This window comes from Erinaceus europaeus, chromosome 8 (genome assembly GCF_950295315.1).
Source record: "Erinaceus europaeus chromosome 8, mEriEur2.1, whole genome shotgun sequence".
In the NCBI taxonomy this organism is placed as follows: Eukaryota; Metazoa; Chordata; class Mammalia; order Eulipotyphla; family Erinaceidae; genus Erinaceus; species Erinaceus europaeus.
The window spans coordinates 13,189,450-13,212,510 of record NC_080169.1 but is presented as its reverse complement, the minus strand read 5'-3'; the positions used below and the strand labels follow the sequence as shown (position 1 = coordinate 13,212,510).

General features: G+C 38.3%; 1 protein-coding gene across 23 annotated transcripts in view; it reads right to left on the bottom strand.

Moving 5' to 3' along the window:
* PTK2 (protein tyrosine kinase 2) overlaps positions 1–23,061 on the bottom strand; it is a 224,867-nt gene that overhangs the window by 102,718 nt on the left and 99,088 nt on the right. For all 23 annotated transcript variants that reach the window (XM_060195947.1, XM_060195943.1, XM_060195936.1 and 20 more), the window contains 4 exons: positions 19,844–19,931; positions 12,811–12,890; positions 11,516–11,578; positions 5,967–6,021 (listed from right to left, as the gene is read on the bottom strand). In XM_060195947.1, the coding sequence (XP_060051930.1) occupies positions 5,967–6,021; positions 11,516–11,578; positions 12,811–12,890; positions 19,844–19,931 (286 nt within the window). The remainder of the gene's footprint in view (positions 1–5,966; positions 6,022–11,515; positions 11,579–12,810; positions 12,891–19,843; positions 19,932–23,061) is intronic.

The window sequence follows — 23,061 nt, the reverse complement described above, 5'->3', positions numbered from 1 at the left end:
TTTGGGCAGTTGGGATACGGAACAGGATCCACTTTTCAGGGTGGGCCAGGAAGAATGCACAGCAATTGTCCATATACCTTCATGGCTGAGGCCAGAGTTCCTGATGCCACCAGATTTATTTGTTTAAATAAACTTATTTATTTAAATAAATAAATAAATAAATAATCATCATCATCCAGTGTTCATTTCCTATGATTGCAGAAATAACTCTCTATATCCCCACAGGCTAAAAGGTAGCTCAGACATGCACATCTAGGTTTTCTTGGATTTATATATACATCAAAGGCTTCCTGGGTAAAAGGTCATGATGTAATTCTAAAGAAACTGGCAATAGAAGGGCCAGGTGGTGGCACACTGGGTTAAGTGCACATAGAACAAAGTGCAAGGACCCACTCAAGGATCCTGGTTTGAACCCCTGGCTCCCCACTGCTTCGTAAGTGGTGAAGCAGGTCTGCAGGTGGTCTGTTCCCCCGCCCCTGCCCCCCCCCATGTTCTCTCTCAATTTCTCTCTCTCCTAATTAAAAAAAAAAAAAAAAGGCCTCCAGGAGCAGTGGATTCATAGTGCCTGCACAGAACCTCAGCGATAACCTTGGAGGGAAAATAAATAAATAGGCAGTAAAGCAAAATTGGTTGAGAAATTCATGGTTTAAACGTATTTTTCAATGTTACTATAATCTTGGAACATAATACAAAAAGATTTTAAAAAATGAACCAAAAGAAGAAGGAAGAAAGAAAAAGAGGTTGAGAATATATTGAAGAATGAATTTATCTGCCCATCATCAAACAGAGGTAGCAATAGTGTAGGCAAAGCATTCCTCTTTGTCATCTGTCTATGGAGGCTTAGATCAGATGGTTCTTTTTGTAATAAGTAGAAATTGTTTCATTTCATTTTCAAATCATTCCATATAAAGGGTCCAAATAGAACAGGTGTTATCTTAATGCTTTATCTTCCCCCAGGGACCTCGGAGGAATTGAGTTCAACAAACCTGCAAGAAAAAGCTTTATCTTATAAGAAAAGCCACTCTCCACTTCAACCTATCCCCATCTCTAACTGCTATGAACCAAATGAAGTAAAGAATGAGGAAATATGTGCTAAAAATATTATTTTTATATTGTTAGATACGCAGACTGGATTGTAACTCCAGAAATAGTCAGCCAAGTGAAACTAGGGGGAGAGATTCTGTATTAGGGAATAAATACTAATCTCAAGCTGACACATACCAATATTCTGGATGGACCTAGGTTGGCCAGCAGCTGATTCTGTTGAATCAAATAAATGTCTTGCTTCCCTGCCTGTTTTCAAGTTTCCCTAGTCTGTTCTTGGGGTGAACAGAGTGATTTCTTTCTTTCTTTTTAACATCTGTTTTTTTTTTTAATTTTATTGTTGTAGTTACTGATGTCGTTGTTCTTGGATAGGACAGAGAGAAATGGAGAGAGGAGGGGAAGACAGAGAGGGGGAGAGAAAGACAGACACCTGCCGACCTGCTTCACCGCCTTACGCCGATCCTTGTGCTTTGCACCACGTGTGCTTAACCCGCTGTGCTACCGCCCGACTCAGGGTGATTTATTTCTAACATTTCCACCAGACACAAGGTTGTCTTCTCTTACCAACCTTTAAGACCTAGCACCGCAAGCTAGGCATTTCTGTATTTGACAAAAATACCAGGTCTATGATAGTAACCTGCTGGTTATATTAATGGACACGATGATTATTTTCTCAAAGAACAAAATTAAGTGCTCCTAGTGGCTGTCCAGGAAATCACTTTACTACCTGGGTACAGGGACTGTAAAAAGAAATTACTAATGATCTCTTACCAATATTAATCCTGAAGTGAGATTTCTATGGTGATATTTCATTAAAATAAATTAAAATAAAGCTATTTGGGTTTACTACCAAATTTTAGGTTTAGAGAGAGCTGTCATGACAGAGTTTCCCCATCGTCTCCACACAGTCACTCTGCTATAGGTCAACGTCATTTGTAGCACTGGTGCTCTTCATGCAGATGCTACTAGGATATGCCAGGATGTCCTCTGCCAGTTCCAGGGCCTCAGGATACATCATGCATCTCCTCAGTGATGACAACTGCATGCTACTTCTGCAGAGTCATGACTAGAACTTTGCAGACTATTCCTGAGGTTGGGTTTGACTTGTTAGTTTTTATTGGTATAGTACTTAAAAAAATGTATCACTGACTAAATAAATACATACATACACGTACATATGTACATATAGTCAACCCCTATCTGTGACCTTGGGAGAACAACTGCAATTCCACTGGAGGAGACTTAGAAGTAACTGAGGCAGGGGGTCGGGCGGTGGCGCAGTGGGTTAAGCGCATGTGGCGCAAAGTGCAGGGACCGGAGTAAGGATCTCGGTTTGAGCCCCTGGCTCCCCACCTGCAGGGGAGTCGCTTCACAGGCGGTAAAGCAGGTCTGTGAGTGTCTATCTTTCTCTCCCCCTCTCTCCATTTCTCTGTCCTATCCAACAACGAACAGCATCAACAATGGCAATAATAATAACCACAACGAGGCTACAACAACAAGGGCAACAAAAGGGAAAAAATGGCCTCCAGGAGCGGTGGATTCATGGTGCAGGCACCGAGCCCAGCAACAACCCTGGAGGGAAAAAAAAAAAAAAAAAAAAAAAGAAGTAACTGAGGCTCACAAGTTAGACCTGCTGACTCAAATCACTACTATGATAGTCTCTGTTAAAATCTCATGCCAGGGAATGCATTTTTCTGCCTAATGAAGCTATGATTTCTAGGCCACACAAAACTGTCAAATTAAAAAAATAAGCATGCTGCAATGAAAAAACTTCTAGTTGCCTTGTTAGGGCAACTGTATACAAGCTGCAGGCCACACATTCCCTACCCATATGAGAAGGTGGTTTTATGCTCACTGTACGGATATGAAAACCAAATTAAAAACATCAAGTAAATCGGCCAATCAGAATTTTCCTCAAGGCAGCCATTTCTAGTTCTTATGCTTAATTCTTTAGTGACACTGATCTTTTTTTGTTTATGCCTCCAAGGTTACTGCTGGGGCTCGGTGCCTACACTATGAATCCACTGTTCCTGGAGGCCATTTTTTCCCTTTTGATGGCCTTATTTATTGCTGTTGTTATTGTCATTGTCGTTGTTGGATAGGACAGAGAAAAATCGAGAGAGGAGGGGAAGACAGAGGGGGGAGAGAAAGATAGACACCTGCAGATCTGCTTCACCACTTGTGAAGTGACCCCCCCTGCAGGTGGGGAGCCGGGGGCTTGAACCTGGATCTTTATGTTGGTCCTTGCACTCTGCGCAATGTGCGCTTAAGTGACACATATCTTATCCTGGTTGGGTCTCAGCTGATGGGACAGATTTTTATGTCACGGTTCTGGTGTACAATATGGTCTTTGTAATAAAAAGTTTGAGACGAAACAATTGACACCGTGTGTCTAACAGATATTGTGGTAATAAGTATTCATTAATCTCTCAAATATTCACATCAGCATTGTAAAATATTTCTTCGTTGAGGCAGTAAGACACAAGGTCCAGGACCATGAAGCTGGCGAGTGGTAGATCTTACTAAGACGAGGTTCTATCCAGGCCCCACGATCTGGGTTCTCCTATCACTTCAAAGTTTTCTGACTTCTCTGGGTTAAAATAACCAAAGAATGAAAAGGCCCAGGTGACAAAGACTACTTACTGTGTATGTAACTCACCTATTTTGTGCTAAGTTGAAAGTAACACACAATCGAAAAGCAATTTTGGTTTTATGGGAAAAAGAAATACTTATAAAAATGTACTCAACAGCAATATGATAAAACTAAATGTAGTGTTTTTACTATGGGACAAGTTGTATTTCAGATGGCACACTCTCCAACAAAGTTACAGATCCTAGATGTAGGCTAGGGCCTAGGGGACTGGGTACATGTATACACACATCCAAAAGTTATGGGCAACAATATACCTCAAAGTGAAAGTGCTTAATAGTCTTCTATGATTAGACTTAAACATATTAAGCTCGGCAATCTTATAGAATGGCCTAAAAAAGGCACTGCAAATTTTCTAACCAAATAATTACTACTTAGGCTTAGACATTCTCACTTCCAACTCCTTACCTCATATCCCTCAATCACTCTATCTACTCAACTAACCAAACAACAGAAAGATTAATCTTCTGACAGTATCAGCATTATTGTCACTGGTTGATACTTTTTAGAAGAAAAAAAGGTATACAATTAGCCCAGAGATATACTAGAAAAAAAATCAACTAAAGGACAATTATTTTTCTAAGACAAACTTTATTAGAAACATCACACAAGTCAATGCAGTAAAACTCAAGACTAACTTAGACCCTGTAAAAATCTTAGGTGTGTTTCCTCTCCAACTTGCCGCCAGACCCTGTAGACTACTTTGGATACAATAAATGACACTCAATGCTGGGGGAATATCCAAGCTTGTCGGGTAATGAGGGGAATACAAAAGCTGGAGAAGGCAAAGAGATTGGCCACTTTGGTGGTCTCTTTGGTCCCTACCAGAACACTCCATCACCTGGGGACCAAGTCAGAGTATCCTAAGATTACCCTATAACCCCTACTCTTATTTACTCTATTCTTAACTTTCTGGTTCCTTAATTAAAAATTTTGTCCTGATCTCACTTATAGACAGAAGTTGGAAAATAAGAACAGAACGGAAAACACAAAGTAGAACTTGGACTGGAGCTGGTGTATGGCATCAAAGTAAAGGACTCTGGGGGTGGGCGCTGCTTTCAGATCCTGGTACATGATGGTGGGAGAGGATCTAGGGAGGCTGAATTGTTATGAGAAATGCTATGCATGTACAAACTATTGTATTTTACTGTGGACTATAAACCATTAATCCCCAACAAAGAAATTACTATGATTCCATCCTGAACTGTCTGGGCAGAAGACCTCACCAACATATCCTGGAACCTTACCTCTCCAAAGCCTTACCCTGCTAGGGAAAGACAGAAACAGGCTGGGGTATGGATTGATCTGCCAAAGCCCATGTCCAGCACAGAAGCAATTACAGAAGCCGGAACTCCTACCTTCTGCTCCCAAAAAAGAATTCTGGAAGGCAGCTATGCTCACCACCATACCACCAACGCCTCCTCCAAAAAGAATTTTGGTTTATATTCCCAGAGTGGGAGAAGAGCTGGGGAAAGATAGTGAGAGAGCTCTGAAACCCAATTTCATTAGAACCCAGAGAGAGAACAGGAAAAGATATTCAGAAACAGTAATAGGTATAGGCATAACTAAAAAGGAAGAGAAGGCAGAACCATAGGAAAAAAAGGAAAAACATATATAGACAGTTATAAATAATAGTTAACCTATATCTGTGACTTTGGAAAAATCACTATGGTTTCCAGTGGGGGGATGAGGACACAGAGCCCCTGGTGGTGGGAATAGTGTGGAATTGTACTCATGTTACTTTGTAATTCTATAAGTGAATAATAACAATGAAAATACATATCAATAGATTCAGCATAGTATATAAATTGAGCCCTGGTGGTGGGAATAGTGTGGAACTGTACTCATGTTACTTTGTAATTCTATAAGTGAATAATAACAATGAAAATACATATCAATAGATTCAGCATAGTATATAAATTGAATGTTTATGACTTCAATATAGTTGTTAGTTTTATATTGCAAAGATGTTTGGTGAATAGCTAATGTTTCAACCTTATTAATTAATTATAAAGTTATATGAAATGAACAATTACTAGTTTACTTCATATTATTTGTAAAATAACAGAAATTATCATTGAAGTTCAGTATTTTCCAGGAATATTTAAAAATAAAATGAAACTTTATTTAAAGAATAAAATGTAGTGTTTTACAGGATACCTTTTACATGTAAGAGAAAATTATGTGATTTTTGTTTTCTCAGCATAGTTAGTATGGAAGCAGTAACTGCATAGCATAGTTATCTGATCACAATAAAGCAGACTCTAATTACCTTGACCGAATCCAGTAAACTCCTAGGAAAAAATCTCTTCAAACCAACATCTTTTCTGAAATATAAAAAGAAGCATGTTAGCAACACCACCAAATCAACATTATGACATTTTCACATAACATAAAGGATAGGGCTGGGAATTGATATCCCCAGTAGAGCACACAGGTCACCATGTGCAAAGACCTGTGTTCAAACCCCCAGTCTCTATTTGAAAGGGGAACCTTCAATAGTGAAAGTGTTGAAGGTGTCCCTCCCTCTCTAGTTCACTCTGTCCCTATCAGAAAATGAAAGAAATGGTCCAGGAGATGGCGCAGTGGATAAAGCATTGGACCCTCAACCATGAGGTCCCAAGTTCAATTCCCGGCAGCACATGTACCAGGGTGTTATCTGGTTCTTTCTCTCTCTCCTTTCTCATGAAAAATTAAATAAATTCTTTAAAAAAAAAAGAAAGAAAGAAAGAAAGAAAAAGGAAAAACAATGATTGCCAGAAGCAGTGGAGTCATTTTGTGTGTCAGACACTGACAAACAGAAAGGGGGGGGAAGCAGAAGAATCAACACTTGAAAGAAGTATTTTTGCTTTTGAATTCTTACAGGTAACCTGTATAAACTATTCTGTTCAGATATTTCTCAAAGGTTAGTCTTGTAAACATTAGTTCTATCTGGCTATATGTTTAAGGGCCATGGCATACTGTGTTGAGAACACACGAGTTACTTTACTCAGTGGTGTATATGGGCATTACTACTCGAGAGCTCCTGAGATGGAGAGCCCCAGAAACACACAGGAGCACCCCAGGTGGCTGGAGGGAAGTTCCAGGGATGGTGGAGCAGTGCTATAACATCTCTATGTCTCTCCCTTCTCTCCAAAAGTAAAATAATTAAAAAAAAATTGGCCCAGAGAAGGCCACTGAACAGTGGCTATCAGATACACACATGAAGCCTGGCACTGTGTTAAAAGTAAACAAATAAATCCCATAAATTGATCCCTAAAGCTTGACTGTCTTTAAAAAAATAATCTTTTTAAAATTGAATGGATTCACTCACCTAGTCATGGCTGATTATCTTAGGTTCATATAAAAAGAGAAATTAATTGAAATCTGTGGAAATACCATCAATTTTCTTTAGATAAAATTACAAAGTTAATCATTATTATCAAGTATCTTTAAGTACTCTGGTCAAGTACCAGGTTTCTTGGCCACTAGGTGGCATTTGTGTGCTAAAAAGAAGAAATAATGTACCAAGATTAAGGAAAAAAGGAGACCTGAAAAGAACATAGGACCAACAAGGAGAAAGGTAAAATATAGGTGCTTTTATAATTATATGTGGGGACAAGATGAGTATAACATACAAAAGTAATAAAATAAGGATAAAGTCTTTGTTAATAATTTTAACTAGGATGGCATTAAAAATAAAACCCAGAAATTTTGTCAGTTAATAGTTAAACATATATATATATATATATATATATATATATATATATATAATTTTTTTTTTTTTTTTGAAGCTACTGTTCTACAAGGCAGTTTGTTTGTTTATTTATTTATTTCCTCCAGGGTTATTGTTGGGGCTCAGTGCCTGCAAATCCACTGCTTCTGGAGGCTATTTTTTCCCTTTTGTTGCTCTTATTTTATCGTTGTTGATGTCATTGTTGTTGGATAGGACAGAGAGAAATGGAGAGAGGAGGGGAAGACAGAAATGGTGAGAGAAAGACAGACACCTGCTGACCAGCTTCACTGACTGTGAAGCAACCCCCCTTGCAGGTGGAGAGCTGGGAGCTTGAACCAGGACCCTTATGCCAGTCCTTGCACTTCGTGCCATGTGTGCTTAATCAGTTGCTCTACCACTGAACCCCCCAAGGTAGTATATATTTTTATTTACTTATTTATTCCCTTTCGTTGCCCTTGTTGGTTAATTGTTATAGTTACTCTTGTTGTTGTCGTTGTTGGATAGGACAGAGAGAAATGGAGAGAAGAGGGGAAGGCAGAGAGGGGGAGAGAAAGATAGACACCTGCAGACCTGCTTCATCGCCTGTGAAGCGACTCCCCTGCGGGTGGGGAGCCAGGGGCTTGAACCAGGATCCTTATGCCGGTCCTTGCGCTTTGCATCACATGCCCTTAACTTGCTGTGCTACCGCCCAACTCAAGTAGTATATTTAAACCAATGAATGCCTTACTGAATACAAAATAGGTTTTGGAAGGGGCTTGGATGGTGGTACATCTGGTCCCCACCTTCAGGGAGCAAGCTTCACAAGCAGTGAAGAAATGCTGTAAGATGTCTGTTTTTTTTTCCTCTATGTATTTCCCCTCCTCTCCGAATTTCTCTCTGACCTATCACATATGATAAAAATAAAGCAAAAACATATTTAAAAAAGCAGTTTCTTTTTAAAAATAGGTTTTGGTCCTTATTGCTTTCTATTATTATTATTATTATTCTACCCATAACATTCTTTAAAATTCTCCTAGCCTATAGAACAAATTATAGTTAGGGAGTCGGGCTGTAGTGCAGCGGGTTAAGCGCAGGTGGCGCAAAGCACAAGGACCGGCATAAGGATCCCGGTTCGAACCCCGGCTCCCCACCTGCAGGGGAGTCGCTTCCCAGGCGGTGAAGCAGGTCTGCAGGTGTCTATCTTTCTCTCCTCCTCTCTGTCTTCCCCTCCTCTCTCCATTTCTCTCTGTCCTATCCAACAACGACAAAAACAACAATAACTACAACAATAAAAAAAAAAAACAAGGGCAACAAAAGGGAATAATAAAAAAAAAAAAAAGCTTTGAGAACAAATTATAGTTAATTCATGATTTCCTGCTTTTCTATTTATTCTTTTTAAAAATTATTTTATCCATTTAGTTACATATTGGCTAGGCAGATAAAAATTGATAAAGAGAGATAGAGGGAGAAAGAGAGAAGACCTGCAGCACTGCTTTACCACTCATGAAACTTTTCTTTTTAGTTTTTTTTTATTAGTGATTTAATAATGATTAGCAAGATTATAAGATAACAGGGGTACAAATCCATATAGTTCACACCACCAGAGTTCCTCGTCCCTTCCCCTCCACTGGAAGCTTCCCTATTCTTTATCCCTCTGGGAGTATGGACCACAATTCTTTATGAGTTGTAGAAGGTAGAAGGTCTGGCTTCTGTAATTGCTTCATGAAGCTTTTCTACAGCAGATGGTTACTGTGGGCTTGATCCTGGGTCCCTAAGTGGGGGAGACGAGGAGGGCTGATTTCTGCTTCTGGGAATACAACAGGCTTGCCCCTTTTCTGGTAAGAAGGGCCACAGGCCTGAACGTCCATTATTTGGATATCTGGAGGTGTGGCTTAGTTCTGCTGAAAGCTGAATGAAAACGCTAATGAAAAGCTGGGAGGGGAGTAGAGACACTAGCTGAAGAGCAGGAAGCAAGGGAGATGTGGTGGTAGAGGCAGAGGGGGCAGCAGAGAAGAGTGAGAAGTAGAAAGATTCAGATGTTCTGAATTGAGCCAGCTGTCCTGTGTGAACAGGCACAAACTGAGAAAAGGAAATAATAAGGCCAGGCACTGAGAAGGTGGAGGAGGGAGGCTACCAAGACTTCTGTTTTGGACCTAGGAGACTTGAATACAGTATACAGGGACTCCGCTTGGATTTCAGTAAGGCGTCAGGCCACCAAATGGCCTGACAACTATGAACCTCAGTTGTCACTGGTCAACCTGGCTACACATCCATGTTTCTTAGAGCCAAGTAGTCACTGCACTCATTTCCGTCACAACTGGGAAAATAAAAGATGGGTCGGAAGGGTTGTGTGCTTCAAGAAGAATGAGAGAGCAAATGTCTTTGAGAGAAAATACTGCCTACCACTAGGTGTTACTTTTATTTCCAAAGTGAAGACTAATTCATTAAAAAAAAAAAAAAAAGCAAAGGTCTGGTGTATTGCACCAAAGTAAAAGACTCTGGGGTAGATGGGTGGGAGAATACAGGTCCAAAACAGATGACAGAGGACCTATTTGGACAAATGTTACAAATTCAATAGGCTGACAAGAGGACCCAGTGGGAGATGTAGTGTTATATGGAAAACTGGGGAATGTTATGTATATACAAACTATTGTATTTACTGTTGACTGTAAAACATTAATTCCCCAATAAAGAAAATTTTTAAAAAGGAAAAAAAAAAGGTCAAGGCCAATCAATGCTTAGCGAGTATAAGCACGTTATAAATTACGTTAGAGTAATAATGAATTTGTAACACTTTTAAATATTAGACCACTTTTAAATGGGACACCTGGCAAGTGAGAAAGCAGAAATGAGGCTACCATACACAAAGTGACTGGGAAAATTCACTACCACCACCCTATCACCTTTAACACGTTTCCCATTAACTTCATCAAGATGCACTCTATTTAGGATTTGTGATGGAGGAGCTGAGAAACTCTAAGGAACACCTAAGGCACTGTATTCACAATTTCAGAAAAAGCCTATTACAGACATCTAAATTTAAATCCTCCTAGGGAAACAGGAAGGGACAAGCATGTTGTTCCACTTTTAAATAGGCGAACACCCATCTCTTGAGTGTTATGATTAGGTCATACCTAGTTATATGCAGTGATATACCTGGCCAGAAGACTGATTTTTATCACCCAGAACGAAGGAAAAAATATTCGACAAGGGAGTCTAAAAAATTAAATGGGGGTGGGGAGACAGCATAATGGTTATACAAACAGACTGTCATGCCTGAGGCTTCAAAGTACCAGGTTCAATCCCTCGCACCACAAGTCAGAGCTGGGCAGTGCTCTCGTATTTCTCTGTGTGTGTCTCTCTGAATCTCTCTCAAAAATAAAATAAATAAAATATTTAAAAAAATTAAACGGAGAAAGGAAAGTCTCTTTAGTAGTGCTGGGAGATCTTGTTTGAAACATACATAAGGATGAAAGTGGACCATGTCATCACACACAGAAACTCGAAATGGATCAAAGATTGGAACACTAGACCAGAAACCATCAAACATTTATAGGAAAACACTGGCAAAACTCTTTTCAATGGAAGCTTTAAAAATTATCTTTGGGGAGTCAGGTGGTAGCGCAGCGGGTTAAGCGTATGTGGCGCAAAGCCCAAGGACCAGCGTAAGGATCCCGGTTCGAGCCCCTGACTCCCCACCTGCAGGGGAGTCCCTTCACAGGCGGTGAAGCAGGTCTGCAGGTGTCTGTCTTTCTCTCCCCCTCTCTGCCTTCCCCTCCTCTCTCCATTTCTCTCTGTCCTCTCCAACAACAACGACATCAATAACCACAACAATGTTAAACAATAAGGGCAACAAAAGGGAAAATAAATATTAAAAAAAAATTTTTAAATAAATAAAAATTATCTTTGACAATTCAAATCCAGTTGAAAGGAAAACAAAAATGAAAATAAACCAATGGAAACACATTAAACTAAAAAGCTTTTGCACAGCAAAAGGAATCACCACAGCAACCGAGAGACACTACACCTCAGATTTAATATATAATTTTAGGATTAATAAAATCTAAAGTTGAGGAAATTATTCAGTTCTGAGTATTTACAGAATGGTTTAAACATGGAATACTTACTCTAATACTTCATAGTTTGACTTCTTTTCTAGAGCATTGCCTCGCATCTCCCAGTATGACCGCCTAAAATCAGGGAACATACTCTTTTAATAAATATAACGCAGCTCTACAGAAAGGAGTGATAAAACTATAGGGAAGGAGTCCCTAACTACTGTATGGCTGAGTCACAGGCATGGGAACAAATTATGAATAAAGAATGAATCTGACTCACAAAATTACTTATATACCCTAAAATAAGCATAAATCCAGTAATACAGACTTTATATCTATTGACAATCTCATTTTCACTCGAGTAGGTCTAGCTCTCTGTAAAGACAAGAAACAAGAGTCCAATTGTAAAAGTGGTTAGCTGTCTTTATTACTTGTTCATCATGCTCTAAAGCACAGACAAACTGAACAGCTATGGGACAGCTTGCTGGGAGACGGCTGTGGATCACATCATCCTGAGGGGCTCATGTATCACAGGGGATAAAGGTATCATAAGTGCAATAGAACTTTAAGCTGAGAAGCAAAACTGCCATTCACATGGAAACTGAGGTCCTGACTCTTGTTCTAGGCGCTGAATCAAAGAATTGTAGTAAGAAAAGAGTATTTAGTGGATTAAAACTAGTAATCACTGGGGGAAACAATAACTGTTTTGAGTATACATAAATCAAATTCTAGATAAGTATAATCAATTGATCTTAAAACAGCAGCACAAAATAAGGTTCTCTGAAGCACATAAGTTTATTTATGTGGAAGTGCATTCCAAATTTTGTATAATCAAATGTACCTTCTTCATTTAGAATCCAAGATAGATCTGATTCAAATCATACCTAGAGATATAATATTCTTTTGTTCAAAATTTAAAATGGTGTTTTATGACACAATAGATGGCAAATGTTATAAAAATAAGCTATATTTTCAGATTTGCATCTATTTAAGACAACACTATATAAGATGTCATGTATGAGCAGTAGGTATGATTCAGTCCTTTATACCTCTGGCTAGTGTCTGGCTATTGGATTTACCCAGATAGAAGAATCTACCATCACAGATGACTCAATTGGAGAACACTCAAACTTTCTACACAATAACTTGCTCATTCCTCTTAAAATAATGAACCATTCTGTTTTAAGTAAATACTAATTTTAAGAGTTTCATTATTTCAAAAACTTAGTAATGTCAACCTAATTCAGTCTTCTCAGATTTCTCTCAAACTCACAATTCTTATGAGGAAGAGGAAAAACACATGGGTAAAAATCCCAAAATACTGTTGAATAGACAAAGGCCTCGATGTATAGTTACCACCTTACCGTATTTCTAGACATCCCAACTTCAAAGCAATTTCCTGGTCCACTTGATCAGCTATCTCTGACATATAATCACTCTTCACCTACAATAAAGAAGAAGAAGAAGAAGAAAAAAAAGAATGGAAAACACAGATCTGATTTAAAAGAATACATTTTGATTCTCTCAATAAATGTTTTTCTGTGTGCCTTTTAAGTGTTGACATAGTGCCAATAATTATGTTACATGGAAAAGTTAGTAATATATATACATTATATAAAATTTAAAGGAGTAAAAAGGTTTCCTACTGAGAAGAGTTCTTATAGTCTTGGAGGACTTAAAGTAGCACCTTGGGTAGAACTTCTGAATCATAATAATGTTAAATCTCACTTATACCCTCTCCTACTGCCAACAGAGCATAGAAGAAAGATTTCCAAGTCCACTATAATCTCAGTGGACATATCAATATTTTCTATATTCAAACCACAATCCTACAAAGCAGTTTTTGGACTTCAAAACAAGGGCAAAGAAAATTTACACACTTAAAAATCCACCTAACTCAGCAACTGACATATTTTCAGCTAAACATCAACTGGGGGCAGTCTGCAAACTAATCAGATGTCTGAAGTCTGATCTAGAGAAATGGCTCTACTGGCTTCTCCAAATGCCACTTAAGTAGTGAGTATGCCCAACCAAAGCAAATGCCATCTAAGTAGTGAGTATGCCCAACCAAAGCAAACAATAAGCTAACCTACCTAGTGAGAGACCCATCAGTATGAAGAAGTTTTCAAAGGGAAAAAATATATGTAAAAGCTCCTTATAGATTAACACAATTGGAGACTAACATCTACAACTGATACTGATGAGAGAAAGCACTCATTTTGAACTTCAGTTAAATGAAATGTTATCTCTCCCACTAAAAGGGACTCCATTCTTTTCCTTAGTAAATGTGCAACCCCTCCCCCCCAACAATCTACTCAATATTTATGACTATCTCCAATACAAAATTTTGTGGTAATGTGGCTTTCTTCTTTTTCAATATTTCATAATACCTTTGATTTTCCTCTTGGTTCTTAACTTTAATACTCCCATTCCCAAGTTAATTATTTTATTAACCTTCTGCTGGATAATTCATCACTATAACCTACCACTGCAAAGGTGCCCAACCCTTACACTCCTATATTCCCTTTATAACCAACAAAACCGTCCAATGCTGAAAACCCCCCCCCCTTTACTATGCTTACTACCAAAAGCTTGAGAAACAATAATATACACCTCACTTTAATACACTGTAATGAACATGAAAAGAAATTCATGATGACAAACCTCAAATGGCTGCTTGAAAGTGTACATGGAGAATTAGTGACGCTGGGGACTGGGCAGTGGAGCACCTGGTTAAGCACACATATCACCAAGTGCTAAGACCAGGGTCTGAACCCCAGCTCCCCACCCACAGGGGTCTACTTCGCCAGTGAAGCTGGTCTGTAGATGTCTATCTTTGTCTCCTCCCTCTCAATTTCTCTCTGTCCTATCTAGTAGAAATTAGAACAAAATATCTGTAATAATAATAATAATAATAATAATAAAGCAATGCTTGCCTAGGAAGTTGGCCATGCTGATTAGTATTTTCTCTAGTTCACCTCTGCCAGATCCCTTTGTTACAGAGAAAATAAGCCATCAGTTAGAAATGTATTCTTTAACCTAAAAGAACGTAAAGCCCGACAGGGATACGTGTTCACCTGCTCCTTCTTTATAGTAGGAGCAATGACCATGCACCTAGTAGTGGACAACCATTTGGCTGTTGAGGTATAAAAACTATCTCCTCTCAAAACCTCTCATTTATTTTCTGCATTAGCAACTCAATTTAAAAGGTAAAAAAATATTTACAGATGGAATGAGCAAACGAATGAGTGAGTAAATAGTCAATCAAAGTAGGGGCTTGGGTAGCTGTCTGAAGATTACTTTTCAAAGACATACAGCAGTATTAATATCTATTATACACACTAAGTATTTATCCTTGATTCAATGGAACCGACTCACTCAATCACTTAATTTTAAAAAATTGGGGGGGGGGTGAACTACCCTATAACTCTTACAATTGTGTAAACCACAATTAATCACAAATTAAAAAATGGCTTGTACCCCACCCCCACAGTGATAGTGTGTTATCATGAGACCCTGGGTTCATCCCCCAGTGCTCAAACAAGTAAGTCAATAAATATCAGACATAACAAGTATATAGGATCAAGAGTAAAAGTGTGTTGCATTTGTACATTCCAGCAATGGGTAGAAAGGAAAATCAAAACAAACCAAAGCAAAAAGCAAACAACAATAAAACCCGCCATTCACAGCCGTCACCGGAACTGTAAGGTATACAGACGCAAGTAGAATGACACCAATTCATTTCTAAGAGAATTATAAAATCGCCATTGAACTTTATTATTAAAATGTCTATAGATGAGAACTCAGTTTGAATTTATTGTCTAACACTATTTCATATCATATGGGCTTGATTCTACCTCTTCAGTCAATTATTCTATGTAATCACAAACAAAATCTTGACAAAGTTTTCATGAAATTTGAAGGGGAAAAAAAGTGGTTAAAAGTATTCAGATGAACATTTTATCCCCAGTACTGGAGTTTTAAATTTAATAATTTCAATAAAATTTGACTTTCCCTCTGGGTGCAAAAAGCTAAAGTATTCAGAATCTAAGTGTGTGCTGGAACCTGGTGGCAGAAGAGGACCTAGAGGGGGTTTGAAGTGTTATGTGGCAAACTGAGTGAAGTGTGAACAGAGGTAGATGGCATAATGGTTATGCAGAGATTCTTATTCCTGAGGCCAAAGTCTCAGGTTCATGGAGAATTCACCTTCTTCACCCCATCTTGAATGGAGCTTGAAGATACCATGTTAAATGAGATAAGTCAGAAATAAAATGATGAATATGAATGATCTCACTCATAGACTGAAGTTGAAAAATAAAAATCAGAAAAGAAAACTCTAAGCAGAATTTGGGCTGGAGCTGGTTTACTGCACCAAAGTAGAAGACTCTGGGGTGGGGGGGTGAGGGTTCAGGTCCTGGAACATGAGGGCAGCTCAGGAGGACCTAGTGGGGGTTGTATTGTTATGTGGAAATGTTATGCGTGTACAAACTATTGTATTTCACTGTTGACTGTAAAAAATTAATCCCCCAGTAAAGAAATTTAAAAAAGAAAAAAAAAAGGCTTGACAAAAATAAATAATGTATTCCAGATAAATAAGCGCAGTGCCAAGGAACAGAGCAAACTCACACATACGCAATACTTCTGAGATGACTCCTTGACCAGTTTTTGTTCTACATTTTGAGAGAGAAGACAGAGGGGAAGACACCATGTGTGGGAGTTCTTTGATGCTGCACACACTAGCCACCAGGGCCTCAGCTATGCTTTACCTGCTCTGAGAACAATCACCAGCGCACCTCCAATGCTTTAATTCAAGCATCATTTTGTTTAGTTGGCTCTTCTGCAGCACAGCAAATTCAAATGCTAAGATCAAGTTTGTATATCACAAGCTATTTTATTACTAAATACAAAAAATAACACAAAAAAGAAAAAAATGAAGAGATAGACTTTAATATAAATTAGAGAAATACTAGTTGTTTTGATTGAGTTATCAGCAGAATTTCATTTGTGGCTTGCTGCAGACATTAAAGAAACTACAGCAAAGTACCAATTACAAACTGAGGAAAATACATCAGCACTAAATTGACTTAACGGTTAGTTACTATTCTTTTAGAGCACTATTCTCACAGGTGAGAAAAATGCAGTCACATGCTTTACTGCATTCATCAAAAATACATTCATATTGGCCACAAAAGTAGAAAAGGCAGCTATAACAATCTTTGTAGAAAGTCCCCTTCACTTGTAATGTAAAGGTTCTGGGAGTCAGTTTTCAACATTAACAATGCATAGCTACTATGACTTTTACAGTGTGACTAAGAAACCTTAAAAAATGGAATGAAAACATTTATCAAGAACTAACCATACCCTGTCTCCTCAAATATTTCTCCAGGAATTTGTAGTTTTCATACCATAAAGATAAGAGTTTTAAAATCACTATCTTCTTTTACTTCGTACAGGAGTCTCTCCTGCTGCCCCCCCCCCAAAGAGAATTAAATTACATTTAATTTTAATACTGTTGCTGGGGTTTCACTGTTCCATGCTGACTTTTTCAGACAGATGAAGAAAGGAGAAAGGGAAAGACATAATAGCACTGCAGCTTCCCCCACTTCACAGAGAACTGGGCTTAATCACTGGCCATGGGCATGGCATAGTATGTACTTTCTCCAGGTGAACTAGTCTAGTGGTCCACAGTTAGTACTTTTAATAACCAGTGTGTGTGTGTGTGTGTGTGTGTGTGTGTCTGTGTCTGTAGAGAGAGAGAGGAAGAGGAAGAGCAAGAGAAAGAGGAAGTCAGTACTTCTACTCTGAGGAAGGGAGACACCTAAGGATCCAACACTTTATAAATGTAAGATTAAAAATATATCTCTATATATCTATATATGTGTATCTATTTTTAAATCTTAAGATATTGCACAGTCAGCCAAGGGAGGTGGTAAAGTGAATAAAGTATTGGAGCCTCAAGTGTGAGGTCCTCTGTTTGACCCCCAGCAACACATATGCTGGAGTGATGCTTTGTCTCTTCATTTTTTTCTTCATAATAAGTATTTTTTAAATCTACAAATAGAAAAAGGCATTTAAAAATATTGCAGGAGAAACGGATGACTACTTCACTTCAAGCTTAAGCATTTTAAGAGCTAAAAAATTCAACATCTACTACTCAGTTATGAAAAATGATGAATTCACCTTCTTTACCTCATCGTGGATGGAGCTTGAAGGATTATCATGTTGAGTGAGGTCAGCAGAAAGAGAAGGATGAATATGGATGATCTGACTTATAGATGTTGACAAGTAAGAACAGAGGGGGAAACACAAAGCAGAGCTGGGACTGGGGTTGCGGTATTGCACCAAAGAAAGTTTGGGGGGCACTGGAGGAGGTGTTCAACTCCTGGTGCATGCTGGTGGAGACTGAAAGTGTTTCGCAAAAAATTCAAGAAATTTTACATATGTACCAACAACTGCACTTATTTCTGACTGTAAGTCATTAATCTCCTCACTACAAAAAATAAAATCAATGAAAGATGTCAACATCAGATGGTTTCTATACAAATTCGGCATCATTAATGTAAATTTAATTAGTGACAACTTTTCCAGTAAACACAAAGCCCTTCAAACTAATGTCCACAATGATTTATAAAAGGATGTCAACCAAATACAACCTTAACAAGCAAAAGTCAAAGGAAATAGAAAGAAAATTCTAATATGACAATGGAAATTTTTCAGTTGAGGGCAAAACATGCTTTTCTTTGAAGTTATTTTTAGAGTGTGCTGATTAATCATTCAGAACTTTCTAATATGGGTCAAGAGCACTTAGTGAATCATCTGTGACATTTCATATGGGTAGTTACATTTAGGGCATCTTTGAATGAAGCCACATGCATTCTTAGAATCATGTCCACATTCAGAAAGTAATGAAAGTAAGTTTCCGTGGAATTTTAAAAATAAAACATAGTAAGATTATAAGCTTTCTTTCACACAGAATGGGAGTAGTGGCAAAAAGAATCTAAGCATTATTCTTTTATTTCTACCCCAGTTTAAAAAAAAAAGTCTGAAATCAAAATACTGACTTCTAAAACAGAAATGACAACTAGGAGTATTTACCACATGCAAAACATTTTTTAAGTGTTATATCAGTCCACTGAAAACTCACAATACTACATCTAACCCATTTTTCATATTTAAGTATGATAATAGCATCCAAGATAATATTTTAAGAATTTGGTAATGTAGTCACTTAAAATTGGCAAAAATATTTAAAGACATATGAGCATTTAAAACTTCAGTACACATACAAATACATACTCAACAGTCACTAGTCAACACTCAGGGAAGTAAAAGTGCAAACAGTGAGCTCATTTTGCCACATTGTTACCAGAAAGATTGACATTTAAAACTGACAGCATCAAATGTTGGTAGAAGAAAGATGCAGTATTTGAAAGAAAGGGCTAGTAATTTCTTTTAAAGTTTAATAAGACCTACCTCACTGGGATAATTCTACTCTGAGGGAAACGATGGCCACAAAATACTGGTGATAAGATGATCATCATCATTTTATTTAAAAAAAAAAAAAAGACAACACACAGCTGCCCGATTTGAAAATGAACATGCTATCAAATAACCATGTAACATGATTCAACAGTACAAAAAATATACAACTATACAAATAACAAAAAGATAGTTGTAGAAATAATAGTTACCCCTGATCTGCAACCTTTGGAGAACTGCTGTAGCTTACAATGGAGGGAGTAGGGGTTTAGAACTCTAGTGGTGGGAACAGTGTGGAGTTGTATCCCTGTTATCTTGTAATTTTGTAAATCAATATTAAATCACTAATAAACTAATAATAAAAAAGTGGGCCAAAGTACTCAACAGTTTTCCAAAGAAGAGCTACACATGTCCACAGACATATGAAGAAATGCTCCACTTCACTCATCACTAGAAAATGCAAGTTAGAACTACACTGAGATACCATCTCACACCAGAGAAAATGGCTTCCATCAGCAAACCAGGAAACGGTCTTCCCTACTCACTGCAGGTGTCTTTCTCCCTCTCTATCCTATCTAAGATAATAGAAAGAGGAAAGTGGTGTGGGAGGTGGTACGGTGGATAAAGCATTGGACTCTCAAGCATGAGTTCCAGAGCTCAATCCTCAGTAGCACATGTACAGAGTAATTCTCTGGTTTTCTTTCCCTCTCTCCTACTATCTCTCTCATTAATAAAAAAACACATTTAAAAAAAAAGGGAAAAAAACAAAAAAGGAAAAAAAATGGCTACCAGGAGTGGTGGATTCATAGTGGTGGCATTCAGCCCCAGTAACAACCCTAGTGGCAAAAAAGAAAAGGGGGGGGCGGGGAGTAACAGATTCAAACCAAGGGAAAAAGTTTATTAAAATACCCTTTATACCTGTTGATAGAAGAAATTCAGAGTTGGCTTATCTTCAGTAAACTGGTTTAGAAATCCTTTTGGCAAATAACGAATTCTCAATTCATATCTAAAAAGCAATCACAAGAGAGAAAGATCAGAATAAGTATCTTCTCATACTCTACAATTACAGTGTTACTGTGGATGGCATTCCCGATTATTATGACATAAACAATAACTAAGACACAACACAAATACAGTCTTTAATGTGAAATGTTCTGAATGCAGACCTAAGTGTCTTACAGCTTAATGATTCAGCAAGGAGACAACGTGGTGAGAATCCTGGAGGTAGCTCTGAAGTGTCCCAGTTTCCATGCCACCCTCAACTACTGCCTAGACCCAGCACTACCTGACCTCTACCATCTTACTTTCACCTGACTATTTACACTCACGGGATGACACAGGATGTACTCTTCTGCTTATAAGCTCTCTCTTTCAACAGGATGCTTGTGATTTCATGCAAATCTAGCAGCTCTATTTTACTTATAGATGAAAAATACATTGTGTGAGACATCACAATTACTAACCCACAACATTAACAAAAATTCAAAGAAAAATAGTTTTTAAGGAACTATGTATCTATTTTCACTCTCATATATGAGTGAGGGAGGGTAGGAGGGAGGGAGAGGGAGCAGGAGACTAGAGTACAGCTCAGCTGTGGCCTATATGGTACAGGGAACTGAACTTGGGATTTCATGCATGCAAATTCTGGGTTCCACCTCAAAGCTAACTCTTGGCATTTAAATTTTATTTTTTAAGTCTTTTTATCTTAATTATACTGTTTAGGGGAGAAAATTCACAACTTTTATGCAATCCTATTTAGTATTTTCCTGAAAGCTTAGCATTTTTATAATGTAACTGGATACCTAAAGTTTAAAAGGTAGCTGGTTTTTGTTTGTTTGATTGTTTTATTTTATTAAGACTGTTCTTTTAAAAAAAAGAGGTGAATGAGGGAAGAAGTGTAAAACATCAATGTAAATTGCTTGGATTCAGTTAAGAAGAGAGAAAAAAATGCTAGATACACACATACAAGTTCTGCAGAGAATTCTAAGTATCCATCATATTAAAATACGATTCTTACTGCTTATGTTCTATACTTATGCTTATGTTCTACTTATATGTTATACTTATGTTCTATACTTATGCTTATGTTCATTTTTTCCTGCTTATTAATTAGAGAGAGAAGCAGAATGAGTTCTTTTGAGTTTAGGATTTCCTAGGCATTTTTTCTCTCTCTCTCTCTAAGTGTTTATTTTTTATTTGATTAAACAGACAGAAATTGAGAGAAGGAGAGATAGGAAGACACCTGCAGAGAGGACATGGGGCTCAAACCTGGGTAATTACTTTTATTTTGATATGACAGAGAGAAATTGAGAGGGCTGGAGGAGACAAGGAGAGTGAAAGACATGTGCAGACTTGCTTCACTATTCATAAAGCATCCTCCATGCAGGCGGGAAACTGGGGACTCAAACCTGGGTCCTTGTGCACGGTAACAGGTGTTCAACCAGGTGCATCACCACCTGACCCCTTTTAAAATATTTTCTTATTTATTTATTTATTATTGGATAGAGACTGAGCGGGAAATAGAGAGGGAGAAAGACAACTGCCTCACTGCTCACGAACCTTTCCTCTTTATGTGCATTTATCTTAATATATTGGGATATTAAAAAAGTCATGATGCATTTTTTGCACAGAAAGATAAGTCATGACTTTTCTGATAACCCAATATACTAAGAGAACATTTATCATAACTAATCATCAGAACACTAGGCAAACTATCCTATGTAAGAACAAGCAATTAGTTTCAAGGCTGTATGGTATAGGACATAGGCAATTTGTGGTACTGGTTTTTCTATTTTAATAGGGAAACAGATCCAACATCAAACCACTGGCAACCTAGCTTCACACCATGCTAATTTTTGGTTTAGCTTTCGTTTTTTTAATGAGAGTAGTGCTCAGTTGTGGCTAATGATGTTTCCAGGGATTGAACCTGGTAGCTCTTGTCTGTAAATATGGGTGCTACTGTCATTGTGCTATTTCCTCGCACGCATGGAGAGTTATTAAAATCCAGCATCCTGATGCTCATGTTGATGATGGCATTAGCTAACGTGTAGGGACTGCTCCATTTATCACAGAATTTTGACCAGGTTTCCTTAAGCCAGCAGCAACCATAACTATACAAAAAGGAGGGCCTTAGTATCAAGACTGCCTAACTCAGGATCCTGGGGTGAGCACTTAACCAAAGCTTGCTATCAACAACCTATTGTTGTTGTTGTTATTTGGTGTCAGATATTGAGAGGGGAGGGGGAAATAGAGAGAGATAGAGAAACACTTGCAGCACTGACACTCCCCTGCAGGGGGCACCGGGGGCACGAACCCAGGTCCTTGCACACTGCAACACGTGCACTTCAGTAGGTTAGCCACTCTGCGCCCAGCCCCTTACTCGCAGCAATCTTTGCTTTTTTTTTTTTTTACAATTTTTGAAAAAAGAATTATCATCTCTATTTATTAGATAGAGCCAGAAATTCAGAGGGTAGGCGGAGATAGAGGGGAGAGAGACACCTGCAGACCTGCTTTACCACTTGCAAAGCTTTCCCCCTGCAGGTGGGGACTGGGGGCTCAAACCCGGGTCTTTAAGCATTGTGACATGTGCGCTCAACCAGGATCGCCACCACTTGCCCCCCCCCCCCAATTTTCTTTCTTTCTTCTTCTTTTTTTTTTTTTTTACCAGAGCACTGCTCAGCTCTGGCTTATGGTGGTGCAGGGGACTGAACCTGAGACTTTGGAGCCTCAGGCATGAGAGTCTTTTTGCATAACCATTATGCCATCTACCCCTGCCTCCTTTTTTAAAAATATTTACTTATTTTCCCTTTTGTTGCCCTTTTTTATTTAGTTGTTAGTATTGATGTTTTCATTGTTAGATAGGACAGAGAGAAATGGAGACAGATGAGGAAGACAGAGAGAGGGAGATAAAGATAAGACACCTGCAGACCTGCTTCACCAACTGTGAAGCGACTCCACTGCAGGTGGGGAGCAGAGGGCTCGAACTGGGATCCTTATGCTGGTCCTTGCGCTTCGGGCCATGTGCGCTTAACCCGCTGTGCTTACTGCCCAACTCCCCCACTATTTTCTTATAAGAATGCCTGATGAAATAAATGAGCTAGTAAAAATTTTTCAGGCATGAAAAATGCCTGAAAGAG